The sequence below is a fragment of the Neoarius graeffei genome, chromosome 12 (genome assembly GCF_027579695.1).
Source record: "Neoarius graeffei isolate fNeoGra1 chromosome 12, fNeoGra1.pri, whole genome shotgun sequence".
NCBI classification, from domain to species: Eukaryota; Metazoa; Chordata; class Actinopteri; order Siluriformes; family Ariidae; genus Neoarius; species Neoarius graeffei.
This window is the reverse complement of record NC_083580.1, coordinates 18,544,472-18,563,830: the sequence shown is the minus strand read 5'-3', so window position 1 is coordinate 18,563,830 and position 19,359 is coordinate 18,544,472. Positions and strand designations below refer to the sequence as shown.

The following is a 19,359-nucleotide window of genomic DNA, read 5'->3' as shown; positions in this document are numbered from 1 at the left end:
GAAATAAGAAAATGTTGATAAAATAAGACTTTAAGATGATTACAATATCATTACACATCACAATATACTTACGTTCATTTAACACAGGCCGACTTACGACCAGATCGGTTTACGACCGGTCAGTCGTAACCAAACGCAGTCGTAAGTTGACGACTACCTGTATGTTGTTTACCAGCTGGGAGGTCCGTATCGTGAAATACCATGACCGAGGTCAGTATTCAAGGCCGAGGTCACGGTATTTCACCATACGAACCGACCTTAAGCTGGTAAATAATTATATTTATTTTTTTCTTTACCAAATTCTAACAGAAAATGAGAGCGCCCGAAAGAGAAAACCGAGCCGAGGCGAGCCGCCATTTTGAATCCTCATTCACTGCTGTAATGTAAATTGCTTCCTCCTCGGTATACAAGTGCACTTCCATGGCAGGAAAAAAAACTACATTTTGCCGCCTATGTAGTCCCCTATTTATACAAATAGGAGTCATTCGGGATTCAGCCATGTTTTTGCTTGGCGTTAGCAACAGTTAGAGATTTTTAGCTTTCTCCTGAAATGTTTTCTTTTATTTCGTCTTCCTCAGGGTAGTAAAACTCGCTTTCGCTGTGAACACTGTCGTTATCGCTATCCATGCTGTAAAATTAATGCTATTCTCCTGAGAAATGCGAAAATAAATGTTGACAAAAATTGCTACTATGTTTGTTGTTGTGAACGAGCGAGTCGCCAGAGGTCTGTAACCGGGGTCCGTATCGTAGGATATGGACCCGCTCGCCAGCCAATCAGAGCGCAGGATTTGATGGCAACCGGACTGTGAAAAAAATAAATTTTAGTATTTAAATACATTTTATTGCTGGATTGCTAAGACCCCTGGCCTGGCTTTGTTTTCCTCACTCACCGATTAACTGACGGATCCCCTGCTTATCATATCACTGTGGAAATGTGACTGTGTCTGACACATTTTCAAATGTGCACCAGCAATCCATCCATGTTCCTTTTTTCTATGCATGATCAACTTACTGTAGATAATTTTTTTTTTTTATTTAAACCATGTCTTTCTCTGTTTTCTCGGTCTGACAGTGCTGAAGGCATGAAGGCAGGTAACTATGGTAACCTGCTGGTGCTGATTGAGCAGCCGCGAGGAGAGTATGCAGTGACCGTTGCCTTCTTGAGACTGGTGACCACACTCGTGAAGGTAGCTCGCATCATCGTATAACCAGAAACGTTTTTTGTGTGTGTGTGTGCACTGCATATCAGAACACATCATTACTTAGATTACACTAAGACCTATGCGATTTTTCTGTTGGTAGAGGTGTTTGTATAGCATGTGGTTTTCATAAATATGTTTCAAAAACCAATAATGCTTCAATTTCCCTGAACTTTACATGATATTAAATATTAATAGAATTGATTCATGCGAATTTGATCCCTGTCCAAGCGTAAATCGAGTAACTTGTGATTCAGCCTCAGTTCTGAATTTTGCTAGTTATCAACTGTGTGTGGAAAAAAGTGACAATTACACAAAAATTGTGTGTGTAGGGTCAAGTGGGCAGTACGCAGAGCAAAGGGCTCATTCCCTGCGTGCTTCTGGTCCTGAAAGAGATGTTGCCGACCTACCACAAGTGGCGCTATAACACACACGGTGTCCGGGAGAAGATTGGTAAGACATGCACGCACCTTCTTCTGATTTCACATAGATGTAGGAATAAGCATGATCTATGTGTCTGTCCTGTAAATAATTATCCTAAAACACACGCGGGCACTGGCTTCATTCCATATTTTTTTTTCAGTTGCATTACAACGATGTCGAGTATTGAATTAGGTGAACACGTGCGCACACGTGTGATAATGACCTCATTAGTGTTTGTTCTTATAAACAGACGAAAACGCGTTTGTTCGCTGTTAGACTGGAAAGGATTAGGCCTGTTAGGCTGAGTTTTGGGGGAGGGAATAACTCCGTGAAGACGGAGAATACAAGTAAGGATAAATCGGTAATTCTGAGTGACCTCTGTTGTTGTCTTGAACTACCTCACACTCTTAGGGCGTATTCACACCTACGTTGTTTGGTCCGGACCAAACGAACCAAATTTCCCTTGGTCCGGACCTTTTGGGTTGGTCTGAATACAAACCACCGAACTCTGGTCCGGACCAAACAAGCGGACCGAGACCGAGCTGCAAGGTCGGACTCGGTCCGGACCAAAGGAACCCTGGTGCGGACCTTTTGGAGGTGTGAAAACAGACCGGACCTAATCCGACAGTTTTGCTTTTTTGTACCTCGGGAGCTTCCGTCGTTTGTCGAGCATTATGGGAAACAGAGTCTTGACACTCCACCGCAAAGTGCAAACACTGTTTCGGTTGTCAAGGGTCGTTCAGTCACCAGTGGTAGGCGAGTACAAAAAATGAGTAGGGGGCAAACGTGGGCCGAGGAAGAAACGCGCACCCTTGTGGATATATGGGCAGATGTCCACATATCTGAGCTTTTGGAGAGAACACACAAAAATGCCGACATGTTTGCTGTATTCAGTGAGAAAATGAAGGAGAAGGGGTTCACGCGCTCCCCAGAACAATGTCGGCTAAAAGTGAAGAAACTCCGTCAGACCTACATTAAAATCAGGGACATTCTTTCAAAAAGTGGCAGTACTAGCGACGCAAAAAAGAAATTCATCTATTGCGTGAAGAGCCAGAACTGTCACAACATGATGTGCGCTCATCAGCGCTATCCTCCGTAGCCGCCTTGCCCTTTGTCGTCAGCGTTGATAAATTACTTGTACAACAGCATAGTAATCGCACAATTGTAAAAACAGTAAAAACTGGAAAAACATATAGCTTTGATGACATTAAAAAGAATAACAGCACGGAAAGCCTCCATGACTACTTTTGAACTTAACGCTTTGTGCGCGTGTCGTCTCTGACCAATACCTGAACGACCTCAGGGCGCGTGGCTTTGTTGACAGATTTTGGTCCGCTTACTAAAATGTACAGTGTGAAAGCGAACCGCACCTAAATGAAAAAATTAAAAAAAACATTTGGTTCGGACCAAAGCAAGTAAACTATCGAACTATCCTGGTCTGAATACACCCTTAGTCTCAAAGTATGTTGCTTCTAAAGTGCAGCATAGAGTAATAAGGGGTGTTCACATGGCACATATTTGCATCGATGCTGCACCGATGTGTTTTGTTGCGATGTATCTTACACCCGTGTAAATTCTGTGGAGCGTTCACACGTCACAAACCTGCTTACTAGAGAGAAGCGTGTTAGCACCGGTGCAGCCCCACTTGGTTCACACGGCAGTTTTTGCGACCGTGCTATACGATAGTAATAATGCGGAATTGAAATATGCGCATGCGTGAAAATGTACTTCCTTTTCCTGGTTATCCTGGCATCACCAAGCGCCGGGAAAACAACGTGGATGAAGACACCAGTGTTGCCAGATACTGCTGACGTTTTCCAGCCCAGAATATGTTCAAATCCGCCAAAATGCACTTAAAACCGCCCAATCTGGCAACACTGGAAGACACGCAGTTCTGTTGTTGTTGATATTCGCCATTTTGGAAGCGCAAAATACCAGGATGCAAATTATGCAATGCCCGTATGTAATCAACTCTCCTCAGGCGTAGCGAGTCTACCCCTGTAGCGTTCAGACGTCCCATTTTATATCTGTGCTGCCCCACAAACTAGCATTTACTCCGGAGTAAATTTCTTAAACCACCTCCCGAGCAGGGTTAGATTTGCACCGGTTTAAGCATCTTTCAGGGGCTACGCCGCTATAACTTTGTACCGTGTGAACGCTCTACCTGGGCAGCCCCGGTGCTACACCAGAGTAAAAGTTGCCGTGTGAACACCCCTATAGAGGTGTATAAATTCATGAAACATCTCAACAGTAATACCAAGAAAGTACGAAAATAATCACTTAAAGAACGGAAGAATGTTAGATGGATGGAGTGAAAGGAGATGACCGAACATTGAATGTTACTTTTTAATCATTATTCACTCATGTAGAGGATATTACACGGTTGCGTGAAGATATGAAGTTTATCTTGGGGTGGTGAACACCTTAACGAGCGAGCGAAGTGCACAACATGAAGAGATATAAATTTCATATCTTTGTGCCATTATGTAATGTTCTTTACATTATATGGACAGATCCACGAAAAATGTGCAAGTTAATCAAAAGAAATTTAATTTTGAACTGGTTTGCCATTTTGACAACACGCGCCAAGTCAGCGGGAAAACACCGGGAGTGACGTCTTTGGCGTGAAATATTGGAAAGTGTGTCACTCAGATCTGCAACGCACGCGAGTTTTTCAGCACGAGAAGATAAACTTTATATCTTCAAGATGACATGCGATTTTCCTTTTTATTATATCGACAAAAAGTACCCAAATTTATCAAAACAGTTCATCGGTTTCCTAACGAGTGACATAGAGATGTCTGTCATGGTTTTGAATCTCCATGTCCCAGATGTAGCTCGTATGAAAAATATGAGTGGTATATTTCCCAGTAAAATACTCGTTTCCGTATAATATAGTCACTCAACTCCTGTCCAATTCAATTTTTTCGGATTCTGCCTTCTTCAGGTTGTTTGATTCTGGAGTTGGTCCATGCAATCCTTAATCTAAGTCCTGAGGGGGAGTCACAGGGAAGGTATGGCAACCCATGACACTCATGATCATTGCTAATTTTGTTTTTATATATATATATGCACTAGGGTGCATCAGTTGCCGTCACTTTTTCATAAAATCTGATGCGTTTTTGTTTGGGTGTTCCTTTTCACCAATAAAGACATCCTGTAAAAATTTTTGACCATATTCAAAAGTCTAATGGTGGCACCATGAGGTTCATTTTTTGCCAAAAACGCTTATTTTATGTTTTCGCGTAAGGTTTGAATCACAATGTTGGACTCCATTTATTGATTTCTTGTGACCCAGAGATCATGTTAAGAACCTTTGCAAGGGATTGAGAAGCATTAATGTGATTCATAATACATTTGTATTGTTTAAAAGTAGTTGAACAATGATTCAATGAACAGCTAAAACTCAAACTGTGCTTGATAATATATTTAGAATATGTACTAAAAATGTGTATCTAAGATATTTGGTATACTCTATAAGGTGCCATAATGTTTCATGAAAAGTGATCGAAATTTTGTCATAAAAGTCATAAAATAGCAGCTTTTTCCATAACTTTGAGCTCCTGGTGCCACCATTAAACTTTTGAATTTTGTCAAAATATTTCACCCAGTGTGTTTTCTTACCAAAAGGAACATAAAAACAAAAATGCATCATGATTGGAGGAACTTTTCATTTTTAGGGGGCAACTGATGCACCCTAATACGTGCGCGCACATACACAGTGTCAAGCCATCTTTGACATGACGCTCCTTTAAGTGCAATGCCTAATAGTTTGTGTACCCTACGGAGTGCACTGTATATCTAGTAAGCAATCTTTTCTGCTCTTTCCCCAATCTAAGGGCCTTGCATAGGTTATTCCATTACCCTAACACCCGTGTCACTGATGTGTGGCTTTGTATCATGCATTTGTTTAAACTGTTTGGCGTGTGTGTGTGTGTGCGCGCATGTGCTTATTATGAGACTCAATGTGTGCATTTGGTGACCTCTGACCCCTGCAGCACTCCCAGCCTGCAGTCTCTATGTATCTACAGTCTGGCAAACACTGAAGCAGGCCAGGCTGTGGTGAACATCATGGGCGTGGGAGTGGACACCATCAACACAGTGCTAGCAGCTCAGCCCAGCAGGTAGGGGTGGGGGTAGGGGTGTGTCTGTGAACAGATCTAAGGTTGGGGATTTTTCTACCTCCAATCCAATATGGCTAGATAATATATATTATTTACCAGCCAGGAGGTCCGTATCGTGAAATACCGTGACCGAGCTCTTGAAAGTACTGAGCGAGGCTGTCTGGGCCGAGGTCAGTATTCAAGGCCGAGGTCACGGTATTTCACCATACAGACCGACCTTAAGCCGGGAAATAATATATTTATTTTTTTCTTTACCAAATTCTAACAGAAAACGAGAGTGCCCGAAAGGGAAAACCGAGCCGAGCCGCCATTTTAAATCCTCATTCACGGCTGTAATGCAAATGGCTTCCTCCTCGGTATACAAGTGCACTTCCATGGCAGGAAAAAAACTACATTTTGCCGCCTATGTAGTCCCCTATTTATACAAATAGGAGTCATTCAGGATTCAGCTATGTTTTTGCTCGGCGTTAGCAACAGTTACACGTTTTAGCTTTCTCCTGAAATGTTTTCTTTTATTTCTTCTTCCTCAGGGTAGTAAAACTCGCTTTTGCTGTGAACACTGTCGTTATCGCTATCCATGCTGTAAAATGAATGCTATTCTCCTGAGAAATGCTGGCAAAAATGTATAAGATTTTTGATAATCTTATAAAAAAAAAAAGATACATGTTGACAAAAAATGCTACTATGTTTGTTGTTGTGAACGAGCGAGTCGCTAGAGGTCCGTAACTGGGGTCCGTATCGTAGGATACCGACCCGCTCACCAGCCAATCAGAGCACAGGATTTGATGGAAATTGGACCGCGAAAAAAAATAAAATGATTTAACTGTTTAAATTTGATCAGTTTTATCCCACTTTTCTGAGATATCATGCATGCCATGACCACTTTGTGTAACATTTATAAAAAAAAAAAAGTTAATGATTGGAATCAGCTGATTTGATGTTACAATTTTGTATTGGATCAGAATTTCAAATTTTTTTCTTCCTTTTATGTGTTGTATTATAATTTCTTGTAGTGTTCCCAGATCACTTATCATACTTATCCACCTAATTTGTATTTTATGTAGTTTTATGTCTCTGCCACTAGGTGGTGGAGGCATTACTTTATTTAGATAGTCTGTCAGTCCATCCATGCTTTCACCAAGCTCCTCCTTAAAGGAGATGCACAGAACCTTTATTTGTAAATTAATTTCTGAGTGGATAGTATCTCCATCCTTGACTCTTGTATGCTGCATAAATGGGAATAAAAAATATATATATTTTTGAGAGTTAAAATCGACCGCAAAGTTGGCATTGGAGCTGCCCCGCTGAGCCAGCCAGCCCTGAGTGCGTGACGTCACAGCGGGAACCGGTTTTAAGGCCGAGGCCTTTTACAGCTATAGACCAAAGTCATATCAATAAAAATTTATGGTGAAAGTAAGAAATACCGTTACCCACTTGCTCAACTAAGACTGATTTGACTTCATTGATTGTGGGTTGACTCTCATTAAAACAGGATAGGTGTTATAACTTAAAAGGCTAATTAAATAATCAGATGAACTGAGACAATCACATTCTGAAGCAAATTAAATAATCTTATACCGGTAACTTAAACATACAATACAAGTTACATGTATTAATCTAAATGCAGGTCAACAACGTGTTTTGTATCCAAACGAGAGTCAGAGCTTACCCGTCTGTGTTCTCGCTTCTTGAAGGCTGATTGTTTTTGAAACAATCTGACTTTCAGTTGTTCGTTCAGTTCTCCGTTCATTCGCTTCTTCCACGTAAGGGCAAGATGGCAGCGATATCCAGTTTAGAAATAAGACGGCTGCTCCACTCATTCTCTATTTTCTCCATACTGAGTACTCCACCATTACTGCTCGGCTCAGGCAATTACTAAAACCTGGGATGGGACGTCACTGGTTTTAGCAACAACCGCGGGGAGGTCACTGCCCAAGCGATAATGTCACGTCCCATTTCGTCCTGGGTTTTACCAACAACCCTCAGCTCACTCCAGGAGGACTGGTGCAACTGAACTTACTTTCCTTTTTTAAAAATAAAATAAATACTTTTCTTGTAGTTTTCTTTTTCTTTAATTGTTGGTACTGCACCCTCTTTCAATACGGGCTTATAGCCGACGCTCCTCAACAGATCAGAGGTTTCGTACGAGTCTTCAGTAAAATGTGCAGAGCAGAGGAGAGACCACTTCATAGGTGCCCAATGTGCCCGTGAACTTCTTGCAAAATGTGTCCAAATCTTTGCAGTTTGAATATTCTTAGGCCACGAATGCAACGTAAATCCACCTTCTGTCGTGTTGCTGCACCGGCCAGCAACACATCTACGTGGCATGGCGATGAATTAGCTCAAAATGAAGGATCGGAGTTGCAGTCAGCTTTGTGTTTTAGTATAGCAGAAATGGCGACGAGACCGATAGACTTCCTGCTGTGACGTTACAGACGTCAAGGTCATTCACTCAGACCGCTACCTATATCTCACTTTAATCGTAAAAATTACTATATTAGATTTGTTGTTAACGCTTAAAACTATTCCTGTGCCATTCGTGAGGTCTCAAGGCGTTTATAAACGAAAGTGAGGCCATGGCTTTGCGTATCTCCTTTAATGAGTGGTTAAATGTTTCTGGGATTTATATGGAATTATCATCGTAACCAACAGATGAACTAATCAGATTTTGCATTTGATCCAAATAAGATGTCTGATTATCTTTCTTTAATAGCTTCCTTTCTATTTGAAGTATGTTTAATGCCTCGGTCACAACCGGCCGTACGTGCTCCTACGGCCGGTCTACGTGCAAAAAACGCAAGAAACGCACGGAGGGCGCGCGTGTGACGTGCTGATTTTCGAGCCGCAGACCAGCCGCAGAGGTTCTTTGTCATGTCAAACAAACTCTACGGGCGCTTACGTTTTTTTCAGGTTGCAAGACAAACTTGCGGCCAACGTGCGTCTTTCTCCACAAACAAAAAAAAACGCAGCGATTTGGGAAACGCCAAAAATCGCACGGCCAAAAAATCGTACGTCCGGTTGTGACCTAGGCTTTAAGGGTATTTCTTCAGGCATGACAAGAAGGACTAGGCTTGTTGGTGGATGCACCGCTTGTGTTTTAAACCATGGAACTCATTGTTTAGTTCTCTCTCTCTCTCAGCAGTGGGAGTTGTGAAGGTCCTGGTCAGGTGTTGATTCAGACAGTGAAGTTGGCCTTCTCTGTCACCAACAATGTCATCCGACTCAAACCACATTCAGAGACCGTTTCTCCTCTGGAGCAGGCACTCACACAGCATGGTGAGAACTCGCACATTTCATATTGTGAAACAATAGCCACACCAGTATGAAATTTAACTTGGCAGAATAATTTGACCAAAGATGGAAATGGTCTTGCGTCCCAAACCAGTTTGTCTGCTAAGCTGTCGACTTGTTTGCTACATTAACCTCAGTTCCAGTTTAACCCTTTGGTGACTGACCCCTTGAAAATGGTTCCTCCAGGGACGATGACTTTTCAGTTGTCAAGACAACGGAAAAACTAAAATACAAAAACAGAAAGATACGTCACAATGCTCTTGTGCACAAAACAAAATGCTCTTGTATTTTAGTTTTTCCGTTGTCTTGACAACTGAAACGTCATCGTTCCTGGAGGAACCATTTTCAAGGGGTCAGTCACCAAAGGGTTAAAATTAAAGACACAAACTTCAGACACCAAAATACCTTGACTGATTGATTGCCTTTATTTATACTGTAAAGGTCATGGCACATTTGATGCCTTTGCATCTGTAAAACTATTTTTGTGTGTGTGTGTGTGTGTGTGTGTGTGTGTGTATTTATTTATTTATTAATTATTCTTCCCCTTCCCCGGTTACAGGAGGCCATGGCAACAACTTGATAGCAGTTTTGGCCAAGTACATTTACCACAAACACGATCCTGCTCTCCCGAGACTCGCTGTTCAGCTGCTAAAGAGGCTCGCCTCGGTAAAACGTGGTCTTAATTACAGAATTCTGTTACACGCACATTTCATTTGAATTAGGTTAAAAACTGGTTTTAGTATAAATACACAGGCGGTGATAGAAAATCGCGCGCGCTGATTGGTCAAAGAATTCGGACCATTTCTCGATAATCGGCTCGAGCGACTCGGCAAAATGCCGGCCAATCACTTTGTGACCGTACGTGAGGAAGAGTTACAGATTAGGAAAGACAATGTTGTTCCTAAAAGCACTAAAGATGCTACGAAGTTTGGTCTAAAACTATTCAAAGGTAAGGTGGAATTGTGATTTTATTTTATTCATTTCAAAATAAAGTATTTTATACGAGTTGGCATAGATGAGTGACACAAGTCTGCACCGTGCCTTTATTACATTTGCATGTCGCTTTTGAAGTTCGAAATGAAATTTTTCATATGATTTTTAAATTTTTTCTTTTTTAATAATCACCTGTGTATTTCGACTAAAACAATCGCCTGCCTCAGGCTCAGTGAATATCGGTGAATAATAACGAGGTTATTATTGAATGTTCACTGAGCCTTCGGCAGATAATTATTAAATACAATGTGGTGCAATGTTCATTCACTATTACTATTACGACTGTGGAGACTAAAATATGAGCCATGATAAATGTTTTTAATAGATTTTATATTTGCGTGTTTGTCTATGCTTCATATCTTACTGTGATACTCTGGTTGATTTTTCCATTCAGAAGTATTTTGCTGTCTTAAGGGGTGTTCACACGGCACATATTTGCATCGATGCTGCACCGATGTATTTTGTTGCGATATCTCTTACACCGGTGTAAATTTTGTGGAGCGTTCACACGTCACAAACCTGCTTACTAGAGAGAAGCGTGTTGGCACCGGTGCAGCCCCACTTGCATTCACACGGCAGTTTTTGCGACCGTGCTATACGATAGTAATAATGCGGAAATGAAATATGCGCATGCGTGAAAATGTACTTCCTTTTCCCGGTTGTCATGGCATCACCAAGCGCCGGTAAAACAACGTGGATGAAGACACCAGTGTTGCCAGATACTGCTGACGTTTTCCAGCCCAAAATATGTTCAAATCTGCCAAAATGCACTTAAAACCGCCCAATCTGGCAACACTGGAAGACATGCAGTTCTGTTGTTGTTGATATTCGTCATTTTGGAAGCGCAAAATACCAGGATGCAAATTATGTAATGCCCGTCCGGAGTAAATTTCTTAAACCACCTCCTGAGCAGGGTTAGATTTGCACCGGTTTAAGCAGCTTTCAGGGGCTACACCGGTATAACTTTGTACCGTGTGAACGCTCTACCGGGGCAGCCCCGGTGCTACACCGGAGTAAAAGTTGCCGTGTGAACACCCCTTTATTTTACAGTGTTAAGTTTCGGTACATGTTATCAAATTCAGCTGCATTTACAAGACGGCAGGATTTAATTTTTCATGTCTGCGTGTGCATCTGTACAGGTGGCACCCATGTCAGTGTATGCTTGTTTAGGCAGTGATGCAGCAGCCATTAGGGATGCGTTCCTTCGACACATGCAGAGCAAAACGGTGGACCTGCGTGTCAAAGTCACCATCCTGGAGTTTCTCACTGTTGCTGTGGAGACACAGCCAGGTCTCATTGAGCTCTTCCTCAACCTGGAAACCAAGGAGGGCAGCGAGGGGACAAAGGTCAGAAGCCAGCGAAGTATTGGTGTTCGACATTTAGATCGATTGCTTATTTTCAATGCTGTTTAATTTAATGTGATATTTGAGCACCAAATCTGTATGTAATTCAATTCCAGAAGAGTGTTCAGACCATCAGTGTGTACCGAACCGTTGATTTATCGGCCATGAATTAGCATTTTGTGGTGGATAAGCCTTGAACAGTTCCAGATAGGGTAACGGTTCTGTGTCTGTGGGAAAGCCGTGTGTGTATATTAGGTGTCTCTGAATAATTGTCTGTCTGGCAGGAGTTCTCTCTGGGTGAGTGGAGCTGTCTGTCCGTGGTTCTGGAGCTGTTGGACTCAGATGTGCAGAGCCAGTCATGGTGTCCCCCGCTGTTGCAGCGGGCGGCACTCGCCTTCCTACATGCGCTGTGGCAGGACCGCAGAGAGAGCGCACTGTCTGTGCTACGTAGCAGGTACACACACACCACATTTTCCTTCTGTTCTAGTTTATTTTCCTTCGAGGACAGTAAGAGCGACTGCTTTGTTGTTACGGTAGAGCCCTGCACTCCCGCGGGAGTCCCGCGGGACCCGACGCAAAGCAGCGCGGCGCGGGACAAATTTTGAAAGCTCAATGCGGGCGGGAGGGGGAGTGCACAATGCGGGAGCGGGCGGGAGAGGTGATAAGCTGCAGTCCCGCTAACTAAAAACGTGTTTAAAATAAAATTTATAAATTATTAATTTATGTCTATCATATATAATTTGTGCTGGATATTTTATTTGGCATTAATAAAAACATTTTAAGATGCCTAAATTTGCGGATGTGGTTGTGGCAGTGGGGGCGTGGCCAAGCAGCAGTCTGTGAATGGAGGTCGGGGAAGGTAAGTGGCGAGGTCATTACACCTGATGTCAGTTTGTGTGTGTGTGTGTTTGTTTGTTGCAGGGATGGAGTATAAAGGGAGGGGGAGAGGAGAGAAGAGGGATTCGCTCCCCGACCACAACACGTGTGAGCGAGTGAGTGAATGAAAGAAAGCTGAAAAGCTCAATAAAGTGAGTGGTGTGCGTCCCGGGTTTCAGCACCACTGTAGTAATCCCCGATGTGGGTGGAGCACAGAAGCACGGCAGGCAGGAGTTCGTGTTCACACCCACTCACTTTATTGAGCTTTTCAGCTTTCTTTCTTTCACTCGTTCACTCACTCACTCACACACACACACACACGTGTTGTGGTCGGGGAGCGAATCCCTCTTCGCTCCTCTCCCCCTCCCTTTATACTCCATCCCTGCAACAAACAAACACACACACACACACAAATTGACATCAGGTGTAATGACCTAGCCACTTACCTTCCCCGACCCCACCCTCCATTCACAGACTGCTGCTTGGCCACGCCCCCGCTGCCACAGTGGTCTAATCTCGTGTACGTTTCCGATTCCTTTCCGCTCTTCCGTGTTTGAGATCTCCGATCATGGCAGAAGAGCAGAGCTCCTCTAGTGAAGCTCACAATGGGTATCTCTGTAAAGCCTCAGCTGCGCACGCCGCCTGGCAACGCGCACCCTCGCTACGTGCGCTAGGTGAAGGATCGGTCAGTGGAGAGCTCAGCTAAGCTCAGCATGTTTAATTCCCCAAGCCAATGACAAGAACTTTCGTGAGAAATAACGCAAACGTCTGCATCATGCGGGATTTGCGGGCGGGAGCCGGACAAAATATGGCAGGCGCGGGCGGGACTGAAAATCATAATTCTTTGCGGGAGCGGGACTGCACAATGCGGGAGTGGGACTGAAAATTCTGTCCCGCGCAGACCTCTATGTTACGGCACGCAACACTGTCATTAGATCCAACTGAAATGCTCCAGTTGACATATTGCCTTGTTTTTTTGGCCATTTGGTTGAGCAGCACATGCAAAAATGAAGTTTCTGACAGAAAGGCTAGTTGATGGCAGATTTTATAGCAGCATAGTTGTAGCACTGATATGGGGCTTGCCAAATTCAGCTTAAATTCTTCTTCTTCTCCTCCTTCTCCCCCGCCGCCGCCTCAGGAAGAGGTTCTGGGACAATCTGACCGCACCGCTTTTCGGGACACTTCCCCCACCATCAGAGACCACAGAGGTGACGTTTTACATCTATAAAAGTCTGTATTGAGGGTTAAATGGTCGCAAAAAGTTTAAGAACCCTTGCTTTAAATGATGTAATAAAGATCTTCCTGTTCTGGTGCACTTTCATACCAATATATCATCATGCCTTTTATGTTAATCTATGAGAAATAATAACATTGAATTAACTGTTGCATTTGGGATTGCTGCTTAGAGAGTTGTAATCTCATTTTGCTACTTGTTTGTTTGTTTGTTTGTTTGTTTGTTTAGCCGTGTGTTTTGGAGTCTTGTGCCTTTGTAATGAAGATCATAGGCCTCGAGATCTATTATGTTGTCAGGTAAGATGATATTGCACACTATTTCACATTGAATGACGTGGAAAAAATGTTGGGCATCTGCACACTTTTTTGCACATACAGTTTGTAATGTGGTGACTATATTGTTCTCTCACACGCACATGCGTATGCTTTTACACATGTACACCTGATTTGTGGGTAAAAATTATTTAATAATTAATACAGTGTTTCCCACAGACCAGGTAGCAATTTGTGGTGCTCCACTGTGCCGGTGAGGGAATCGTGCACGGTGGTGTCGTGGCGGTCGGTGGAGTCGGTCATTGGGGTGTATGCAAAGTGTTTACAGCGGGCGGAGTTCAAACACACACAGTATTTTTCTTCAGAGTCACCTGCTGGGACTATTTTAAAGCTACAAGAAGCATTTGAGATTATTCAGTTCAATCTAAGTTATTTTAAGTTCTTTAAGAGAAGACAGCTAAAACAATTTTTACCAGAACCCTGCCTGGTTTCATTCCTCGACCTAACTTTACATTACAGGGCAGGCCATTAGTTTGCTGGGCTTGATGTTGGTGGAAAACCTATCTTTTAAATTTATGAAAATTACTCACCAAAATTGAAGTTAAAGTTTAGTTTTTACCTTTTTTTTTTGTCTTATTGGTGGCAATCTTTCAATCATTCTTTAGTTGAGGGCGGCACGGTGGTGTAGTGGTTAGCGCTGTCGCCTCACAGCAAGAAGGTCCGGGTTCGAGCCCCGTGGCCGGCGAGGGCCTTTCTGTGCGGAGTTTGCATGTTCTCCCCGTGTCCGTGTGGGTTTCCTCCGGGTGCTCCGGTTTCCCCCACAGTCCAAAGACATGCAGGTTAGGTTAACTGGTGACTCTAAATTGACCGTAGGTGTGAATGTGAGTGTGAATGGTTGTCTGTGTCTATGTGTCAGCCCTGTGATGACCTGGCGACTTGTCCAGGGTGTACCCCGCCTTTCGCCCGTTGTCAGCTGGGATAGGCTCCAGCTTGCCTGCGACCCTGTAGAATAGGATAAAGCGGCTAGAGATAATGAGATGAGATTCTTTAGTTGACATTCAAGGAATAAATTGCAAAAAACGAGCTGGAGGTTATTATTTAAAATATTGAACTCAACACTTGCCTCAACCAATACTAAAACGAAATAAATAGTATAATGTAACAACAAAATAATAATAAAATTAGGCTAGTGGGAAATCCTTATTTATTGTGAATGTCAAGCCATTATTAATAACTTGCATAAATGCTGAAGCGGGATAAATGGGATAATGCAATAAGGCCGGTTCCTCGCGTCAAGCTGCTACTGTGTGCATCAAAATTGGTTTCTAGCCTGACTCAGGGATGTCCGTTTCATGTAAGCCAAGAAGGCTATGATAAAGCTCATCACGAGCACGACGTAGGCAACCTTTTAAAATAAGGGGTCGGAAGGCAAATCGGGAAGGCTGCGTTATTTTTAATTAGCCTAACAGGCCTACTTGCAGTCCGGGTATTTGCGCAACGGCAGGCCTGTGTACACACCTCTCCGTCTCTCTCTCAGTCTCTGTGTGCGCGCGCAAACGAGAAGAAAGAGCACTATGAATGAACGGAACGATACGCAACGGAATTTTTATTTTTATTTTTTCAAAATTGCGAGTCTGATTGTGTGGCGATAGGAATCCATTGTGTGGCACTGTGCCACACAATGGTCTATGTATGGAAAACCCTGTAATAAGCAAAGTATGTTATTCATTTATATCCTTGTTGGCTCATCTGGCCCGAAGGCCGATAAGCTATTGGCCTGTAGCATCCGTCATCCGTCTGTCGTCCACAATTCAGTTAAATCTTCTCTTCTCTGTCAGTTCTCCACAGATTTCCATTTTGTTTGAAAGAACTCGTCACTCTGCACAAAACTTGGTCATTGTTTTGGCTAACGAGGTAGTAATTAGGCCAAATTAACGCATTTTCCAGGCTTCTTGCTAGAATTTTATCTCGTCTCTCATTTCTCATCCGATTCCAGTTCTCATCGATGTTTTGGGTGCGTCTTCCCTTGAGGAACAAAGCGTCGTCGTTTGTTTGTTCGATTTTTTTTTTTCCTGTTGTAAACAATTTGTTTACAACTTTGTTTATTTTCAGTTAAATCGTGTATCTTCCCTCAGTTCTCAATGGATTTCAGTTCTGAGTGTTTTATTTGAAAGAACTAGTCCTTCTATACAAAACTTGGTCATTGTATTGTCATTTTTTTTAACAAATTAGTAATTAGGTCAATTTAACAAATTTTCTTCTGACTAGAATTGTATCTTTCTCATTAATCATGCGAGTTCAGTTCTGATTGATGTTTTGGGTAGATCTTCCCTCGGGGAATAAAATTTAGTCCTTTGTTGATTTTCCTGTTGTACACAGTTTGTTGATTTTGGTTGGTCCTCTCACATTTCAGTTCTCTGTGATGTTTTGGTAGTCATGGTTGTTTTGATGGCAGGCCAGATGAGCTGCTACATCCTTGACGTTCTGGTTAATTTATATTAAGTATACTAGTAATTTTTTTGAGGTACTGAACAGTGTGTGTGTGTGTGTGGCAGCGGTCAGCTGGAGGACTCTCTGAAATCTGCACTGCAGCGCCTCAGCTCCCAGCGCCGCTATGAATTTTGGTCCCAGTACGTCAGGGAGCTGGTGTGTGTGGCCTGTGAGGATGAGGAGGGAGGAGTGAGGTCACTGCCCGAGACTCAGATGCTCATCTCAGCGTGGAGGACCCTACTCATACTCTCCACTAGCCACGTGCGTGTACTACACTCAGGCTTACTCATCTGAGATCGCACTATATACAAATTACCAGACATGAGAGTACAGTATACTTACACTCGTAATCTGTCATCTATTGCATTATCCTCGCATGCATTCATTCTTCACAACCTAAAAATGCACTCTCTAGCCCTACATTACTCATGCTTGCTTCTGATCTCCATCAGTCATGTGGGTATACTGTACTCTCCATCAGTCCCAAATTGTACGGCACTATATTGCACAATCCTTTGGCCGTATAATGTGCATATTATTTTTGTTTATACGGTTTTCAGTTAGTCAAAAATAATTCAATAAAGCACAGTAGAGTACTACACTACAGTGCTCTAATCTGTTGTACATTATGTTACAGACTGAGCCCATTGTATTACACACAATTTCTACAACCAGTGTTCTTATATCTAATAAATATATAATGTGTGTGTGTGTGTGTGTGTGTGTGTATACAGTCTGATGTAATGCACCTTAAGGAAGACTCGGTTAGGCTGAAGCTTTTCATGGATGTCCTGGGAGGGACCAAAGCAACAGTGAGTCACTTTCTCATCTCATTATCTCTAGCCGCTTTATCCTGTTCTACAGGGTCGCAGGCAAGCTGGAGCCTATCCCAGCTGACTACGGGCGAAAGGCGGGGTACACCCTGGACAAGTCGCCAGGTCATCACAGGGCTGACACATAGACACAGACAACCATTCACACCTACGGTCAATTTACAGTCACCACTTAACCTAACCTGCATGTCTTTGGACTGTGGGGGAAACCGGAGCACCCGGAGGAAACCCACGCGGACACGGGGAGAACATGCAAACTCCGCACAGAAAGGCCCTCGCCGGCCACGGGGCTCGAACCCAGGACCTTCTTGCTGTGAGGCGACAGCGCTAACCACTACACCACCGTGCCGCCCACAATGAGATTTATCATGGACTTGAATACATTCAGAGATACCAGATTTTGAAGTTTGAGCTCTGACTGCAAATTATTCCATGTAGTTGGAGCAGAAAACCTAAAAGCTTTCTTCCCCGTTTCTGTTCTAACCCTAGGAACAGTAAAATGTAAAAAGTCCAGAGAACGAAGACTGTAGGCTCTATTATTCAGGATTAAAAGAGATGATAAATAAGATGGAATCATCTCAAGGATCGCCTTGTAGATAAAGACGTACCAATGGCCGAGCCGGCGCGCAGATAAAGATGGCCAATTTACTTTAGTGTACAAGAGTGATGAGTTAGAGCTCCACAGTTTGTGATAAACCTCAGAGCCCCATGATGCGCACTATCCAGCACGTGGAGGCATTCATATATAACACATCACCATAATCAATTATCGGAAAAAAGGTCAGCTCCACCAGTTTCCGTTTCACCCCAAAGGAAAAACAAGACTTATTTTGACAATAAAATCCAAGTAAAACCTTCAGCTTCTTGGCGGTATACAGAATATATGCCTTAAGACACATCAATCAAGAACCCCAGATATTTAAAAGTAGGTACAAGTTCAATTTGTTGACCATTACTGGTGACAATGACAAACTGATTTGACCTTGCTGATTTTGAATTGGTGAAAAACACAAGTTTTGTTTTATCAGCATTTAGAACAAGTTGCAATTGGCGGAATTGTTCTTGCACTCTATTAAACGCATTCTGCATATATGCAAACACTTCTGAGGCTGTGGGTGCAAAGCAATATATGACTGTGTCGTCATCATAAAAATGAAAGGCTGCATTTGGGATATTCACTCCAATATTGTTTATCTACAAGGTAAATAACAAAGGGCCTAATACTGAGCCTTGTGGCACCCCTTTGTGGACAAACTGAACCTCAGAAGAAACACCGTCTAACTGGACAGCTTGGGTTCTGTCTTTAAGATAGTTTGCAAACCATCCAAGTGCATGTCCAGAAAACCCAACTGCTGTAAGACGTTCAGTCAAAATGTTATGGTCCATGCTATCAGAAGCCTTAAAAAAGTCTATAAAAAGAGAAAGACAGCACTGTGTTTATTATCTAAAGCTTCTGCAATATCATTTATAACCTTCAAGGTTGCAGTAATGGTGCTATGTTTTTTTTTGTTTTTGTTTTTTTTGCGAAATCCTGACTGGGAAATTGATAAAATAGAATTAATTGCTAGGTATTCTTTTACTTGTTGACTGACAAGGAATTCAAGTACCTTAGCCAGAACAGACAGTTCTGTTTGGCGAAGTTTGACAAGGAAAAGCGCTCGAAAAGAACTGACCATTGAATTTGTCATAAAGCAGTCTTGTCCATGACCCGGATGAACACTACCGCGGACACGTAAGCCCTCCTACTTGCCACTGATCGTGTTTAGAAGATGATCGGGAATAAGTTGCGCCTGGAACAAGATGTTGTGGAGCAGGTTGCACCCACCGGTGTCGAATTGTTCCCGAACAAATCGTGTTTAGACGGGAAACTTGTTCCAGGAACAACTTGTTCCAGCACAAGTGCCCATGTAAAAGCAGCTTTAGTAACGTGTGCATCATGTACCCAAGTGTTTACACTAGCAAGCAATAAGTAAGCATTTGTTGTCTAATCCAGACTACGATGGGGAATTTTTCAGTTTTGTGTAGAATAGTGACTTGGGAATTATCAATGGGCTACTCACTTTTCTACCCCAGATTCATGCGTGTCTCTCTGTCACAGTTGCTGATGCCTCAGTCTGTAGCATGTCTGCGTTTGGGCTCCATGATGGCCACCTTGCTGCTCATCATCCTCAAACAATGGAAAAGGTCTGTGTTTTGTATTTCATAGATCAGCTAATGATGATATTACCGTATTTTCCGGACTATACGTCGCTCCGGAGTTTAAGTCGCATCAGCCAAAAAA

General features: G+C 42.8%; 1 protein-coding gene across 2 annotated transcripts in view; it reads left to right on the top strand.

The window, feature by feature from the left end:
- Positions 1 to 19,359, top strand: part of nup188 (nucleoporin 188) — a 93,960-nt gene that overhangs the window by 59,986 nt on the left and 14,615 nt on the right. For both annotated transcript variants that reach the window (XM_060935610.1, XM_060935609.1), the window contains exons 19-31: positions 1,073 to 1,187; positions 1,532 to 1,652; positions 4,570 to 4,636; positions 5,621 to 5,746; positions 8,886 to 9,022; positions 9,597 to 9,703; positions 11,170 to 11,376; positions 11,658 to 11,827; positions 13,388 to 13,457; positions 13,712 to 13,779; positions 16,311 to 16,506; positions 16,980 to 17,057; positions 19,177 to 19,262. In XM_060935610.1, coding sequence (XP_060791593.1) covers positions 1,073 to 1,187; positions 1,532 to 1,652; positions 4,570 to 4,636; positions 5,621 to 5,746; positions 8,886 to 9,022; positions 9,597 to 9,703; positions 11,170 to 11,376; positions 11,658 to 11,827; positions 13,388 to 13,457; positions 13,712 to 13,779; positions 16,311 to 16,506; positions 16,980 to 17,057; positions 19,177 to 19,262 — 1,548 coding nt within the window. The remainder of the gene's footprint in view (positions 1 to 1,072; positions 1,188 to 1,531; positions 1,653 to 4,569; positions 4,637 to 5,620; positions 5,747 to 8,885; positions 9,023 to 9,596; positions 9,704 to 11,169; positions 11,377 to 11,657; positions 11,828 to 13,387; positions 13,458 to 13,711; positions 13,780 to 16,310; positions 16,507 to 16,979; positions 17,058 to 19,176; positions 19,263 to 19,359) is intronic.